Below are 14,566 nucleotides of genomic sequence, written 5' to 3'. Positions count from 1 at the left end.
AGTCCCCTTTTTGGTCATGCAAAATGACCTTCCCACAATTCGATATGAAAAGAACTATTTCCTTCAACCACCAAAGATACATATTTTAAAACTATTTGTCCAATCAATGAATGTAGAGGCTTTGCTTCATAACAGATACTCCTCCTTGAGCTTCATTTTAATATGAGACTTATGACTACATGTGTTGAATTGGACATTGCAAGGAATAGAGAATGGAATGTATAAGAGCTTCTTTGAAAAATTGTAATGTAGCTTTGAATATGAATGCCAAAGTAGAAATGGTAAAGCTTCCAGCATGGAGAAAGCTTTGAGGAAGAGAGAAGGAAGGTGAGAGAGAGAGAGAGAGAGAGAGAGAGAGAGAGAAAGAGACCTCTAATAAAGTGAAAGGAGGAAGAAGAGTTGTTTGAAAGTTAAAAAAGTCCATTTTTCATGTTAAGGGGATTGAATGCAACAAACTTTGAGGTGAACCCATGAGGAAAAACAATGAAATTGATGCTTCCTTTGTATATGAAGATATGTATCTAGATATGGTTTGAATGGATTGGTTAATAGCCTCAATCTAACTCAAAGCAACCAAGTTTGAAGCTAGTTTTACCGGCTAACTTTTGCTAATTAGAAAATTAATCACTTCCTTACACCACCCTTTTTGGGTCCTTTTTTACCCTAATGAAATGGCACTATCTATGGTAGGTGGGCAGGGGGAAGAAGAAGAAGAGAAAGAGAGAGATTCTTTGTGCTACATGATGTAGGTCAAAGCATCTAAGAACATGCACAAAATAGAGTGTGAGGTTCAACGAGAATTGATTGTTCCAATTGATCAATGCATAGAATAAAGAGAATTGGTGGCAACAAGAATCCTTGTTTAACCGTAATAGTGCTTGCAATTTTTTTTGAAATTACTCTTCCCTTGCACAATTGACACATCACCTCTCATAGATTCGAGAAACCACAAGCATAAACTCACTTGGCACTTGGAGTTCCTCCATCCTTCTCCATAAATTGTTACGTGGAATCATATCGAAGGCTTTCATAAAGTCCACAAAGCAACAATACAATCACTTGCCTTTTAGCTGGCTTTTCTCCATGAGAACACGAAGAGTGACAAGATGATCAATGGTGCTATGGCGTTGTCATTATGCAACCAAGCAACTTTGTCATAAGAGACCCAATCATTATAGTCACTTAGCTATTTACATTCTCTACATCCCCTCCTTTATGCAAAGGCTTGAACCAATTAGTTCTCCAATCACAAGGCATATCATGTTGAAGTGCAAGGTTGAACATATCACACATCCATTCATGTGCCAAATCTCCCCTCCATTTAATCATTTTTGGCTTGATACCTTGAAGAGAGAGAGAGAGAGAGAGAGAGAGAGAGAGAGAGAGAGAGAGATTTATCTCCGTGAAGGAGAAAGAAGATTTGGAGGCTTCCAGACTTCGCCTTCACTTTGCATGAGAGAACCACATGTGGGATTGAGATAGCGAGAGAGTCCATGCAATTGCGGGGGGGGGGGGGGGGGGGGGGGGGAGAGAGAGAGAGAGAGAGAGAGAGAGAGAGAGAGAGAGCATCTCCACGAGATTTCTATTTTTTTCCATTAAAAACCAGCATGTACCTCCTACTTGAGTTTTTGTGTAATTTCCAATTTTCAATGGACTCTAGATCAAAAACCTATGAGTAATGGCCGTCTAAAATTTTTTATTAGAAAACCTAGGAATAGCGTACCTAAGATGATGGGTATTTTGGGTTTTTACCACCAATAGGGGAAAATACATGGTCTATTTCGAGTAGTGTTGGAAAAAAGCTACGTTAGTACAATCCCAGCTTCAAATTTGAAATTTACTTTGAGAATGAAAATTGAAGATAAAGAAGATACCCGGATATATATAGAGTGTTTTGTTGATAAAACCTCTAAATATAACCAGGAAACCTCTAAATTTTGTAGTATAAATGTGAGATATGGTTGACCAACAGAAATATTCTTCAGCAGGTGACAATGAAAGTGGGCAAGAGGTAGCGTAGGGCACACGGCGTGAGGGTTAATTTCGCGGTGATAAGGGCTATGTCAGCGGGGACGTGCTCTGCATTTTCTGTGTGGAAAACGAAGAAGATATATATAATGGGGGGACGCATGGCCATTGACGCAGCAGCAGGCTCTAGTGGAGACTAACTACAACACATACACTAACACAACAGAAGCTGCAGAGAGAGAGAGCTATGCAGCTAAGGCGCATCCTCGCTCTCCTCCTCCTCACCAGCCTGGCCTTCGAGCTGGCCCTTGCTGGCCGCGGCCATGGCCACTATGACGAGGACGGCCACTACATCCCCCGTAAAGGCAAGCACGGCAAGGCCAAACGTCACTACAAACCCAAGAAAATTAAACCCTCCCTCCCCCCTCCCACCATCCCTATCTATGTCCCACCCGTGGTCGATTCCCCCGATCCGCCCTCCGTCCCCCCTCCCATTGTCCCCCAGCCTGAACGCTTCGCCCCTCCGGCCCCCCTAGACACCCCCGCTCCTCCTCCGTCCTACGTCGATGAACCCCCTACAGCTCCTCCTCCATCATCCCCCCTCACCAACGTCCAAGGAGTTGTCCTCTGCCAAAATTGTCACTACGTTGGGACCAGTTACTACTCCTATGGCAAGCCCTTACCAGGTAACTCTTGCTTTCAAGACTCCACAATGCCTGTTTCATGTGTTTGCCGCAATGTTCTGGGCTTCTTGCTTTTGTCTACTTGTTGGGACATTGTTTGGGGAGCTTTGGTGGTGATCATGGTTTTGACATACCTACACAACCATGACCATGCTTATTTGTTCATGATGATTAAATATTGGCTAATCACTACAAAAGAATCACATTATTTACAATAATTCCATTAAAAAATAAGCCATTTAGGGTTCCTTACTTTCGAAAAATAAAAATCTTTACAAAACATCTTAAGTGTATAGGTGAAGGGTGAGTTTAGGAAATGAAAAGACACACGAATGTGGAAAGTCAAAAGATTTTTTATGTCCATATAAAGAGAGGTGGTCGAGTGCACATTAGTACATTTGTGTTTCTCTTCTCCTTTATTTTCCCTTCAACATTTTCTTCTCGTGAGAGTGTCTTTGCGCTATGTAGGCAGGGAATATATATTATTTTAAGCCATTAGGAATACCTGATATATGTGTTTTGAAACCAGTAGGAATACCATTAGCATGTCTTCTATGATGTGCCTTCTGAAACCATTGAAACCATTAGGAATAACATTAGAATGTCTTCTATGATGTGCATGCTACTCTGCCTTGTGGAAATATTGCTCGACATTACGAAAACACATTGATGAGGAAAGGATTAAGATGTGGTAATTCAACCGGTCCTTGTGTATAGTCAAAGGCACCAATTGTTTGAAGCTAAAACCTTGACAACCCTTAAAACTAGACTTAAATGAGCATAATAACAGGCTACAAGGCAGTGTATCTAGATTCAATTCTCTATTTTGCAAACATGTTATGTTAGTGCAGTTTTATTTTTAGCAAAGATAAGATTAATTGATACTACGTCCATAATCATGACGGCATGCCAAGCTCACTAGATTTAGCTTCACTCTTAGTTAAAATCTAATTATTATTCATTGCTTCACTCTTTGATTATTCTAAAGTATTTCGGATGAGAAATATTTTGCCTGAGTTGACTAATGTTGCAACTGATAAATTCTAACCAAGTTTTGGGATGCAATTGTAGGAGCTATTCTGAAGCTAGTATGCAAGTCGACAAGTGAAGTCAAGGCTGAGACAGATGTGAAAGGAAACTTCTACCTACAAGTTGCGGAATATGTCTCTGTGGTTGAAGATTGCAATGTCTTCTTGGTGTCATCATCTCAAAGCACATGTGACACTCCAACTGATATTAATGGTGGAATCACGGGATCCCCAATTCGTGCCCAGAAAAACTATGTAGGAGAGGTTCAATATATCTCAGGACCTCTTGTCTTTGCTCCCACATATTGTAAGCCTACCCCTCCTCCTATTGACAATTCGCCTCCTAAACCTACCTGGTAAGAGACCACATTGAGTTGCTATCCCAATTAAATTTCGAGGTGCACCATGTGGATTCTGTCATGCCTCAAGAAATAAAACATCAAACACTTACTAACCATCTTCTTAAAATGATAGTAAGACTTGGATTTCCAAAACTTTGAGTGCAAATAAGTTGTCTGGCCTTTGTTTTTTTCAATAAAACATACGTTTTTGATGTTCATCCACATGCTTGACTGAAGGAAAACTCAATCCAATTTTCTTGTGTATATGATTACATACCTTATACTAATGTTATTCTCTTAGGTGTAGCCAAACAAAAATGAAGGCTTCTCACATTGTATCAGAGCGTGAGAGCATAGTCTTTATGGTGTAAGAAGCATAGATCTGGCTCCCCTTCTTGCTTACTTTCAATTTGTTGCTCACTTTTGTAATCTTTATCCAAGGCATCCTTTGGCCACAAAACTAAGCCTAGCTTTCTAAAGTACACTAAAAAGTGGCCAATTTTTTTATAGCTTCTGTGTGGTAGATCGATTAGCCCATTTCTCCCTACAAATGTTTGTCCTCAAGACCTCATCAAGAGATCAATAGAGTCTCTTTTTCTTTCTTTTGCGTAACAATCCACACAAAAAATTATTAAACAAACTTTCATAAGAGATCGTGATAGTTTCCTTAAGTATGCAAGGGAATTTCAATTTAAGTTGCATGATATGTTAGTTTATACACAAATAATAGGCGTATTGTACGTTGATCCATATTATTTGGCCGTATTATTTGATGGTACGTCAATTTTTTTCAAATCTTTGTATATTTACTTACATATAGATTGATATAGATATTGGTCAATACCTTATTGGTATAAAAATATCATAAAAGTATAAGTTTCTACCTTCAGAATACAACTCATCTTTACTCAGTGAAAATTAGAGAAAAAAGAAAAAAATTTGTCTTGATTTCTTGAGGAAAAATTTACTACTTTTGGTGCTTTAAAATTATCAAGAGCATTAATCAAATGTTTGGCTCTACGCGTACATATGTTGAAAATAGAAAACAGGTTGACCTCTTTCTATTTTTAATTCACATAAAGGAGTGATAGATTATTATGAAAATTTCTCTATAATCTATCTCCATTTTTGTGTAGTGTTTGGAATGAGCTTACATATATTGAAAATCATAATCTATCTCTGTTTTTGTGTAGTATTTAAACATACCAAACTAATTACCTCCTAAGTGTCTTTATCATAGCATATGATGATTAGAGGCATTTTTTTGTACATAAAGTTACCTTTTGATGGTAGAAAAAAGTGCATATGCTCTTAGTTCTAAGTAGGCTTAGAATTATTTGATTGTTTGGTGTACATTTTTTAGAAAGAAAATACGAATCGACAAGCTGCGAATTGATATACATTACTATTATTTGTAAATTTCAAATAATTCAAGTATCCAAGAATAATACCATACTATTTGTATTATTTCAATTATTCAAAACATTATATGAAATAGAGATTTCACCATACACAAGTAGGATGGGCAATATTTTTTGGCGAGCATAATTTTACGCGACGAGCGCTTTTTTGGAATCCGACCAACAGATTCCAAAAGGATTTTTTTCCTCTTTCCTCAAAATTATTCTCTCTCCTAAGCTTTTGTCGGTCTCTTTTCCAACCTCCCTCCCCACCCCACCCCACCCCACCTCTCTCTCTCTCTCTCTCTCTCTCTCTCTCTCTCATTTTTTCCCTTGGCAAACACACCTTGATCAAACATTGTAGAACCATCGCTATTGATTTCTTTTCTCTCTCTCTCTCTCTCTCTCTCTCTCTCTCTCTCTCTCTCTCTCTCTTAGATTTTTTCCCTTGGCAAACACATCTCGATCAAACCTTGTCGTCTCACCATCGTTGTTGCTCCCTTTTTCTCTCTCCTTATCCTTCATCATCCTCTCTCTCTCTCTCTCTCTCTCTCTCTCTCTATCTATCTCATAGTTTTTTTCCTTGGCAAAGAAACCTCAATCGAATATCGTCGTCACCATCGCTTTTTGCCACCCTCTCTCTCTCTCTCTCTCTCTCTCTCTCTCTCTCTCTCTCTCTCTTTTGATCCTCCGTTGGCCTTGGCCTCTCTCATCTCTCTCTTTCATTACTTTCTTACTGATGTGACACCTAAGCAGCCTCATACCTTATTGCACAATCTCTCTCTCTCTCTCTCTCTCTCTCTCTCTCTTTCTCTCTCTATGTCACACCTAGTGCGTGATGCTCAACCTTAAAGGCTTTGTGTGCTTTGTCTACAATGCATTTCTCTTCAATCACCTTAGCCTTTAAACAAAGAGCCATACCAATTTTCTTAGCTACCTCCTCTAAAATGGAAGTTCAAAATTTGACTCTTATGCAATTTCTTAGTATTGAACCACTACTACCTGCTTTTGTCGAAGTGGAAGAGGAATCACATCCACCCCTAGGAGGAGGCGACATTGTTGTTGCACTCTCTCAATCTTTTCCAACTATCTCCACTTAAAATCCTCCTTCAAGCAGTATTTCAACTTCCTCATTGGTCAGATTTGTTTCTAGATCAACGGGCCAAATTGTTGGAGGAGGAGCTGGCCTTTGTTCAATGTTATGATCCACCAGATAACAATGGATAACATGTGTCGGACAAAACTAGAACCACTGTCTAAGTAATCTGTTTGGATGTTTTCTATACCCCTCAAAGGACGGGGCAGGAGTACCTTCACTACATGCCACTATATTTTGCCCACATCTTTTTCCACTGCTCGGGGTGCCACTACATGTTACACAACTGCCTAGAGGGGTTCTTCTAATTGCCAACATAACTTCATTGACTTCCCGTTGAAAAACACAAAACTTTGTCTTCTCTTTGAAATTCTCACTATCATTTGCTACCCCCGAATCTTCCATGGCAATGATCTTCCTTGGCCTTCTGTGTTTTGTGCGGTCACGTGTTTTTGCATTATACTCTGGTCAACATTAATCACAATCGATGGCCCTCGCTTTTGTGCCACGGTTTCTTTGTCTCCTTCAAGCGGGGTGCGATCCTTATACATAGGTGTTTCAGATGTAGCCTCATTTACTACTCTTGTCACTTGTGCTAGACTATCTAGGGAACTCTTTTATTGAGTCTCTCTAGTGAAAGACCCTTTCCAATATGTTTACCTTGAGAGTAAGAAATTGTCTTCGTGCTTTGTAGTATTTCATTTTTTTATATCCAAAGTACACATTAAGAGATTTCGGAGGTCTTTTGGAGGGCCTTTTGGTAGAGAGAGAAAAATAAGCTCCTCCAATGAGAGAAGAGCCTACGTTACGTAGAAAAATAGATTGATATTAACAAAAATATAAAAGGTGTCCCTCTCCTCATTTAATAATCTAGTGGTCCTTGAAGACGAGCACTCTCTTTTATTTAATGCGAGCACCTTTTTCAGAAGGTAGATGCGGTGCATTTGATACGGGATACGTCATCACTAGAACTCAAAAAGTCACAAAACTATCAAGTGGTGGAAGATTTTGAAACTTTTGATACTGCCAATGCGTCCGGAACACACATATCTCTTAGAAATGAATGTCCAATTGCCTCGCTTAAACATCCAAAGAGGTCAAAAATGTCAAACACCCCTAAAAGAACATTTTACTAACGGCGCGCGAGGGGTCATTTCAAAATTTTGGAATGCCTCCTCGCGTGCCGTTAGTAAAAAAGCCCTTTTTCCCTCTTTTTAGGGAGCTTTTTGAGAGGAAAATGTCCAAAAACCTCTGAAAAGGGGCTTTTTGGAAAGATAAGTTTCCAAAAATCACTAAAAAGAGCTTTGTACTAACGGCGCGCGAGGGGGCATTCCAAAATTTTGGAATGCCTCCTCGCGCGCCGTTAGTAAAAAGGCTCTTTTTTTCTCTTTTTAGGGAGCTTTTTGAGAGGAAAATGTCCAAAAACCTCTAAAAAGGTGCTTTTTGGAAAGATAAGTGTCCAAAAATCACTAAAAAAAGCTTTGTACTAACGGCGCGCGAGGGGGCATTCCAAAATTTTGGAATGCCTCCTCGCGCGCCGTTAGTAAAAAGGCCCTTTTTTCTTTTTTTTAGGGAGCTTTTTGAGAGGAAAATGTCCAAAAACCTCTAAAAAGGGGCTTTTTGGAAAGATAAGTGTCCAAAAACCCCCAAAAATGGGCTTTGTACTATAGGCGTGCAGAGGGGCATTCTAAAATTTTAGAATGCCTCCTCGCGCGCCTTTAGTAAAAAGCCCATTTTTTGGGGTTTTTTGATATTTTTTGCCTCTCCGGATGTCGGAATGAGACAAGTAGACATTCGTTTTTAAGGTATTTTGGCGTTCCGGACGCATTGGTGGTGTCAAAATCCTCAAAATCTATCACTATTTTACAGTTTGTGACTTTTCAACTTTCAGTGATGACGTAAGCTGCATTAAATGCGCCGCACCTGCCTCCTGAAAAAGACGCTCGCATTAAAGAAAAAAGTGACCGTTTTCAAGGACGATTGGGAATATAAATCTACTTTTTAGAGTGTCTGGTTGTCCTTTTGAACGTACTCACAAGGTGCAAGCGCATTTTAAAAAAAGTTTCTAGAGAGAGAAATACAATTTCTTACAAGGCCCTCCAAATGACCTCCGAAATTTTCTAATGTGTGTCAGACAATGATTTTTTTTTTTTAACCCTTTCCCTGCAAGCCAGCTCCCATGCTTACTCTCGGCCAAGTTGGTTCTTGGAGTGTTTGCCCCATCATCACTAAATCTCTACTGCTATCATGATGCTCCCCCAATGTGCAATACGCACCTCTCACCAACTCAACCAAGAGTCCATTGCAACATTGTTTTTATCCATGCAATTTTCCCTTTGCCACCATTGTCGAAGGAGACGAGATTCTGTTGCAGTTGACTCGTTCGAGGGGACTAAAAGCCACCTTTTGCACATGTCTTTGTGATTTTGTTGAGATGTAAAGACAATGTAATTTGTTGTGTGCCCTACCATGCTTTGTTTCCAGTGAACACGGTGCAAACTGCTTTCCTATTGGCTTGAGCTTCATCGGCCATGAATCCATGGAAATCGGCTCTCTCATATCCATGACCCTCCATAACTTTATTTATGCATCAGAAAAGAATTTGTGCTTCCATGTCTTCCTCTTTCATCTCACAAGTTGCAATAGTGAGGATATCTTGTATACTACAACATAAGACGTTTATATTAGTATACATATTTTTGGTTGTTTCTTAAGATACATCAATCTTTATAAATACATACCTAAAACAACAAACCTTGGATCGAACTGCACCCAAGCGTGCTGAAGATCTCGACGTCCACTTTGTCACATTTAATGAACCAAATCCAAAGCCATATGCAAGACCAAATGTAGACATCTTAAACACAAAGACCTCTCCCTTTCCGCTCCTTTCTTAGGAAACCTGCTTTTGTGAAAAAAATTATATGTACAATCAAGAGAAACAAGTAAGGAGTCCACACAAAAGTTCTCCTTTGCTACCACGGACCTTCGAAACCTGTATAGCAAAGTTAAGTTACTTTAAAATAATATGCACAAACAAGAGAAACAAGTAATCATCCTCACCAATTTTCCACTACAAGAGGCTATTCATATTAGCGACGCTCACACAGCGACGCTCAAAAAAAAAATTCCCGGCGTCGCTATGAGCGTCGCAACTTTCTTTGTAAATTTGCGACGCTCATAGCGACGCCGGCTGGGCTAAAAAAATAACCGAGCGCACCCAAAAACTCAGATCTTAGATCTGAGTTTTTCGGCGCCCTCAAGCAAGGAGCAGGTAACGCTCTCCCTCTCCCTCTCTCTCTCTCTCTCTCTCTCTCTCTCTCTTTTTCTTCTCCACACACACACACACACACACACACACACAAGGAGAGGAAGGAGAGCCAGGTATGCTCCTTCCCTCTCCTCATTCTCATGTTTCCTTCCCCTCTTTCTCTCTCCCTCTCTCTCTCTCTCTCACACACATACACACACACACACACACATAGTGTTTTTGAGAGAGAGAGAGAGAGAGAGAGAGAGAGTACAAACAAAAACAAAAACGCACACACACATACATAAACAAAGAATGCACACACACATTGAGAGAGGAAAAGAGAGAGAGAGCATGCATAAACAGAAAACGCACGCATTGAGAGAGGAAAAGAGAGAGAGAACATGCATAAATAAAAAACGCACACATTGAGAGAGGAAAAGAGAGAGAAAACATGCATACGATCCAAAAAAACGCACACACATTGAGAGAGAAAGAGAGAGAAACTAATTTAACGTCGTAGGAAACTAATTAAAATTAAAAGACCTAAAGATCTAGTCGACGAGGAGTTGAACTCAAGACCTATTATTCAAGACGGAAATGGCATAATCAATCTATCATACTTGGCATGGGTGATAGAAAGGTTATACCATTTATCTCTTTTTATTGGCACACACATCCACACACGCGCACACACACAAGAAGAAGAGAGTTATAACGTCGTAGGAAACTATCTTAAAAGACGTTAAACATTAGGTTATATGTAGACTTACATTAAATTAGATTTAAGTTTATTTTTAACTAGATTTACGTTTATTTACGCTAGATTTAGATTTACGTTATATTAGATTAGATTTAGGTCTCCATAGACTGCGATGCCTGCATGAAGCGGGTGAAGAAAGCCCTCAATGGAATATATGGTATTGCTGCCTTCACTCATGGTGGGCTCCGTCGATCCAAAAGTACTAGTGAAATGTCTTCAGAAGATAGGGAAGAAGGTGGATCTTCAGGGCGGCAAGAGTCACTACATCCCCGACACAATGACCATCTAGACAACCTCTAGTCATTCAACAGCAACTTCAAAGCTAGTAACAAGAGCAAGAACGGTCTAAAGGGCCAATTGCTGTCGTCAGATGTGGATGGAGATGAGGCAGCGTCACCGCCGGAAGTTAACTCTCACATCTTTAGTGATGAGAATGCCAACTCTTGCCGAGTTATGTGAAAAATTATGTGTTAAATCAGTTTTAAGGTTCTTATAACCCCTGTTAGTTTAGTTCTTTGTTTTTAATATAACATAATTTACGTTAGATTTAGATTTATGTTATATTAGATTAGACTTAGGTTTATTTAGGTTTACCCACACACACACACACACACACAAGAAGAAGAGAGTTTTAACGTCGTAGGAAACTATCCCAAAAGACGTTAAAGATTAGGTTAGATGTAGACTTACGTTAAATTAGATTTAGGTTTATTTTTAGTTAGATTTACGTTTATTTAGATTTACGCTTATTTAGGTTAGATCGAGTCCACGCAAGAATTACTTACGGTTTAGGGTTTAGAGTTAGACGAACAGTGAAAAGATCTACTGTGAAAAGATGTTAAGATGCTGTGAAGTGCTACAGCTAGAGAAGAGGCAAAGGGGTTTTGTCCACTACATGCAGTATCATGTAGACGTGGGTGTGTAGATTTCTTGTACCCACAAATATAGGTATTGACCAATAAAGACGAGATTATAACCCGATGGTTCTGATCTCCGTGCACCTCTAGACCGAGGTGTGCGGGGATTGGACATGACTAGAGAATGTGAGGTAAAGAGAGTGAGAGAGAGAGAGAGAGAGAGAGAGAGAGAGAGAGAGAGAGAGAGAGAGAGAGAGAGAGAGAGAGAGAGAGAGAGAGATAAGACGAAGAATGCCAATAGAATATTAAATTTGTTGTCCAGGTTATAAATTTAGGGTTTCTCATTACGAGTAGCGACGAGGATGTGGGACCGTCTCTATGGATGAAGAGACTATCTCTATGGTACGAGTTACCATACTGGCCCCAACTCATGATCAATCACTTGCTCGATCCAATGCACATATTCAAGAATGTGGGTAATCTACTATGGGACCATCTGACCGGCAAGAAAGATACTTTGGGAGCCAGAGTTGACCTTAGAAATGTGGATCGTATGGAGCAATATTGGCCGCAAACAGCGTCTGATGGATCGATAAAACTCCCTAAAGCACCATGGATTTTCACAGGAGCCCAAGAACGCAAAGTAAAAGAGACCATTCGATCTTTGTGGACCCCCACTGGCGTAATGCACTCGCTCTGAACGTGTTTTACTAAAGAAGGAAAGCTTACCGGTTTGAAGTCACACGATTGGCATAAAATGTGTCAGGTACGTTCATAGTGGACTTTAATATCATTGCATAAAATGTGGACTTTAATATCATTGCTGCACATACTTTACAATTTATTTTACCGGTTGCCATTGAGGGATGTTTGTCTCTCGACATCCGTAACACAATCTACAAACTTGCAAAGCTGGTGCAATGGATCTCACAAAAGGAGATCAACGTAAACTCCATACCATTCGCCAAACTAAATGCTGCGGAGCTTGTGTGCATGTTTGAGAAACATTTTCCTACTACAATGCTAACCATTCAGGTGCATCTTCTTGTTCACATAGTTGATGAGGTGGAAATAGCTGGCATAGTTCATTCCAGATGTATGTTCTTCTTAGAACGTTTCATGAAAACGCTTAAGGGATATGTGCGTCAAAAGGCACATCCGGAGGGTAGCATGGCAGAAGGTTGGTTGGTATCAGAGTCCCTAGTGTACATTGGAGAGTGGCTAGACGGATTTGATAAATCCCGGGACACGCTATGGCGAACCATAGATGATGAGCGCATATCTGGGATTGTCATGTGCAATCTCGGTGTTGAGAAGAAGATGACGGAAGATCTAGAGGCTAAAATCAACCGATTTTGCATGCTTCACAATCCAGTGATGCAAAAGTGGATTTCACAATATGAGGATGCAAAGCAAGAGCGACAAAGGGCACGAATCGAGTGGAGACGGGGAAGACGACCACCGATGCACTATCCAGCGGTTCTGGAGAGCCTACCAACCTTCATGAGCTTAAGATGGTTGCACAACCAATTGAAAAGCGCACAACAATGCGGTGACGAAGTGACTGAAGAAGAGTGGGAGTACTCTCGGGGTTGCGCGACCAAGGTAAGTTTGCAATGTACGACTAGCAAGTGACTTTATTTATAAACGTTTGAACGGCCACTCATAATCTTTGTTATTTGTAGTATAAGTCATACACAGCAGCATGGTGTAAAGGTCGACATTTTAGGGTGGAACGAATCGACAAAAAGCGTTTTACTCAAGACTGTGGAATCATGGCAAAATTTGAACAGTCTAGTCGACGACGTTCCTCTGACGCAGATCCTGTGGTGGCGGAACTCGCTTACTTCGGCACGCTGCAAGAGATTTTGAGGATCGATTACAGAGGATTTTTTGTCGACTTGTTTGACGTGCAATGGTTCAAGATAATCATGGAGGGTCGCAACGCTACTGTGCGTAGAGGAGAGTCTGGTTTTCTTGAGGTGGATTCTACTAAGAAATGGACTGACCTAAGAGACACTTTCGTACTACCCGAGCATTGTGAACAAGTAAGTATGTAAATAGTTAACATCCCCCTTTTACAAGTTATGTGCTTGAAAGCTCTCATGTAAGTTATGTGGCTCTAGCAGGTAATATTTCATCCTACAAAGTCTACATCAAACTGGTGGTACGTCATAGAGGTAGCCCCTCGTAGTGCAAGGACGTATGAAGGCTACCATGTGCCAATCACAACGGCATCAATGGAGGAGATCAGAGAAGATGCTCAATCAGAAGCCGCTGCGGTGGTGCCAGACGAGCATCAAGATGCTACTACTCTATATGGGGTGCATGTAGAGGAGCTACAAAATGAAACAGAGGATATGTGTTTAAACGGAGAGCTCTATATAGATATATGAAGTTATGCTGAGTTACGCGAGGATGAGAGAGAGATCTCTTAAAGCCACAAATATTGTATTTGAACAATTTTGCTCCGTGTTGTAAAAGCTCTGGCTCTCTAAGTACCTTCCATGGTGTATAACGCTCTTTTCTACTCGCGCTCACATCTTTTGATTGAAAATTCTGAGTCTGCGTCATTGTATTTATATGCGTCATTACGTCATTGTATTTAATGGTCTTTGCGTCATTGTCTACTCTATTCATTCAATATTAAGTTTAAATATTCGTGTGTTTAATGCAGGTATGGACGATGAGGAGTTTCTTTCTTCTTTGTCACCGCAGCAGAGACAGTGGTACATGGAGCTTCATCGCTCTGGCGCATCATCGCGCGTTCCTACTCCATCCGCATCTCCCTCTCTTTCGGAGCATTCGGCGCGCTCCGAAGCTTCGGCGTCAACGAGACGAGCTTCACACTCGTCTAGACACCGGCGCTCTAGTGGTGGCGGTGGCGGTTTTTGTGGGGATTCCGCCACCGATGCCTCCACACCGCCTCGTGTTCGACGAGGCTCTTTACCCTCCCCTTCTTTGCCCGCCCCCACACCAGCCACAGCATCGCCATCTACGCCAGGTTTTGCACGGCTAACAGCTACACAACTCTACCTACTCCGCCAGGAGCCAGCCCACTCGACACTCCTCGCTTCGGGGCCCAGACGCCGGTGGAGACACCTGACGTCCGTACCCCCATCGACACGCCGCTAGAGACCCCTGTTGAGACACCCAGGTTCACGCGTCACCGGCTAGAGG

At 40.9% G+C, this 14,566-nt stretch overlaps 1 protein-coding gene across 1 annotated transcript; it reads left to right on the top strand.

Annotated features, from left to right (window-relative positions):
• Positions 1-2,038: 2,038 nt before the first annotated feature.
• LOC147426981 (uncharacterized) lies at positions 2,039-4,223 on the top strand. Its single transcript, XM_086498850.1, has 2 exons — positions 2,039-2,654; positions 3,723-4,223. Exons 1-2 carry the CDS (start codon positions 2,216-2,218, stop codon positions 4,037-4,039), a joined length of 756 nt encoding a protein of 251 aa, XP_086354976.1. The 5' UTR covers positions 2,039-2,215; the 3' UTR covers positions 4,040-4,223.
• The last annotated feature ends 10,343 nt before the right edge of the window (positions 4,224-14,566 follow it).

Source organism: Adiantum capillus-veneris, chromosome 24, assembly GCF_014529385.1.
Source record: "Adiantum capillus-veneris isolate H3 chromosome 24, ASM1452938v2, whole genome shotgun sequence".
Classification (NCBI taxonomy): domain Eukaryota; kingdom Viridiplantae; phylum Streptophyta; class Polypodiopsida; order Polypodiales; family Pteridaceae; genus Adiantum; species Adiantum capillus-veneris.
Note: the sequence above shows the minus strand (reverse complement) of the source record. Positions and strands in the feature narration are given on the sequence as shown.